The sequence below is a fragment of the Danio aesculapii genome, chromosome 12 (assembly GCF_903798145.1).
Source record: "Danio aesculapii chromosome 12, fDanAes4.1, whole genome shotgun sequence".
Classification (NCBI taxonomy): domain Eukaryota; kingdom Metazoa; phylum Chordata; class Actinopteri; order Cypriniformes; family Danionidae; genus Danio; species Danio aesculapii.
In genome coordinates, this window is record NC_079446.1 from 49,995,130 (window position 1) to 49,997,629 (window position 2,500).

The 2,500-nt window shown below is 42.0% G+C and overlaps 1 protein-coding gene across 1 annotated transcript in view; it reads right to left on the bottom strand.

Moving 5' to 3' along the window:
- Positions 1–2,500, bottom strand: part of LOC130239043 (testican-2-like) — an 11,676-nt gene that overhangs the window by 6,197 nt on the left and 2,979 nt on the right. The window contains exons 3-4 of the mRNA XM_056470196.1: positions 362–506; positions 1–55 (exon numbers count right to left, since the gene is read on the bottom strand). The exon at positions 1–55 is cut by the window's left edge and continues 65 nt beyond it. Of these exons, the coding sequence (XP_056326171.1) occupies positions 1–55; positions 362–506 (200 nt within the window). The remainder of the gene's footprint in view (positions 56–361; positions 507–2,500) is intronic.

The following is a 2,500-nucleotide window of genomic DNA, read 5'->3' on the forward strand; positions in this document are numbered from 1 at the left end:
AACCAGTCTCTGAGTCTGTCAGCCAAATCAGCCAAATCCTGACCGGTGCACACCTCTGGACACACGCACACACACACACACACACACACACACACACACACACACACACACAATGATGCAGCAGTGGCATATTAATAATGCAGGGAACAATAAAGTCACTCGGGTGCATTAAAGTTTGAACTAGCTGGGCTTCATGAATAATGGATGTGTGAACTCTCTCTGACACGAGCCCACATCACTCTGCACACTTCAGTGGGACTCTTATGCCACATTTCTTTAATTCTCTGACTTGTTAATGTGGATATTTTATAACTCCTCGATGTTCCTGAGATCCCGTGACCCCAGTAAACCCTGGACTGACCTGCGTGGTGTTCGGTGGACGTCTCTGCGCTGCTCTTGATCTTGGCTTCTGCTTTAGGGACTCCAGCGCTGATACACGGACACAGACCAGAACACAGCACAGACACATCCTTCCCTGAGAGACACGCCTGCTGCTCCAGCTTACACTGAACACACACACACGCACACACACACACACACACATGAACATATGCATGTGCGCGCACACACACACACAAACGCACATATGTACGCACACACATGCATGCATATCCACACACACACATGAACATATACATGCACACACACATGCATGCATATACACACACACAAAAACATACATGCGTACACACATACACATACAGACACCACACACATGCATACAAACACACAGACATATTTGCATGTACACACAGGCACACACACACACACAAACATACATGCATACACACACGCATGCATACAGACACATATAAGCATACACACACACACAGACACACACACACGCACACATAAAGACACCACACACATGCATACAAACACACAGACATATTTGCATGTACACACAGACACTCACACACACACAAACATACATGCATACACACACGCATGCATACAGACACATATAAGCATACACACACACACAGACACACACACACGCATGCATACAGACACACATACACATTCATACACACAAACACATATACGTATGCATACACACACACACACAGACACACACACACGCATGCATACAGACACACATACAGATGCATACACATATATGCATACACACACACACACACACACACACACATGAACATTGGCACGTGCACGCACGCACACACACACGCACACATATGCATGCATTTACACACACACACATGAACATATGCACGCACACACACACACATGCATGCATATACACACACACAAAAACATACATCCGTACACACATGCATAAAAACACACAGACATATTTGCATGCACACACAGACACACACACACAAACATGCATGCACACACACATGCATGCATACAGACACACACATAAACATACACATATGTATACAAACCACAAACACACACACACACACACACACACACACACACAAACATACACACACACGTATACATACAGACACATATATGCATATACACACAGACAGACAGACACACACACACACACATGCATACAGATACACATACACATTCATACACACAAACACATATACGTATGCATACACACACACGCACACGCACACGCACACACACACACATGTTGGTATTGGTAGTTTATGAGGACTCTCCATAGGTGTAATGTATTTTAAAAGGCGCTTATTATATGGCCCTCCTGCTAAACCCAGCCCTCACAGCAAACCTGTGGACAATTACTAATGTCAAAACTCCCATAGAGTATCATCATAAAACATTTTGAATTATGAGGACACAAGGAACACACATCATAGCCGGCAGCTCGCTCTCTGCAGCTCTCACATGGTCGCCCACTGAAGCTAAGCAGAGCTGAGCCAGGCCAGTACCTGGATGGGAGACCACAGGGCAAGGCCGTAGGTTTGCACCTGACATTGGTGAGGACGAGTGAATACAATCCCCCCCACACCCCCGCCAAGAATGAATATTGTTTTTATATATTGCTATTAATTATTTACCTGCTATTAAAATATATTATTAATTATTCCTCTTTTCATACAATTTATTAAGTTAAATTAAATAATCAGGCGCGTAGCCAAGGGGGTTCAGGCGATTTGACCAAAAGTTGGATTATTATTATTATTATATTTTAATTGATCTTATTATTCAAATGGCCAAATTCTCACTAAGAAAGGAAAGGTTGAATGCGCTGGCCAGTTTGTTATTTGCCATTAGGCTTCAGTTTTTAATTAAAATCAAATTTATGATAAAAAATTTGTATTCATATTCATATTTGAAGAGTTTAGATGCAAAAACCTCTAAATATCATTTAATATTTTCTTCTAAAATCAGCATTTTTCTCCAACTCCTGTGTGTGGACTCAGTGATTTTACTTTTATAGTGACGAATGCGTCCTTTCCATTGCCTTTAAAGTGAAATAACTGAACATAAATATACGAGGCTGAGAAAATCGCTCATTTTACATGGCATTTAGAGCTTTGGGCATCTGAAC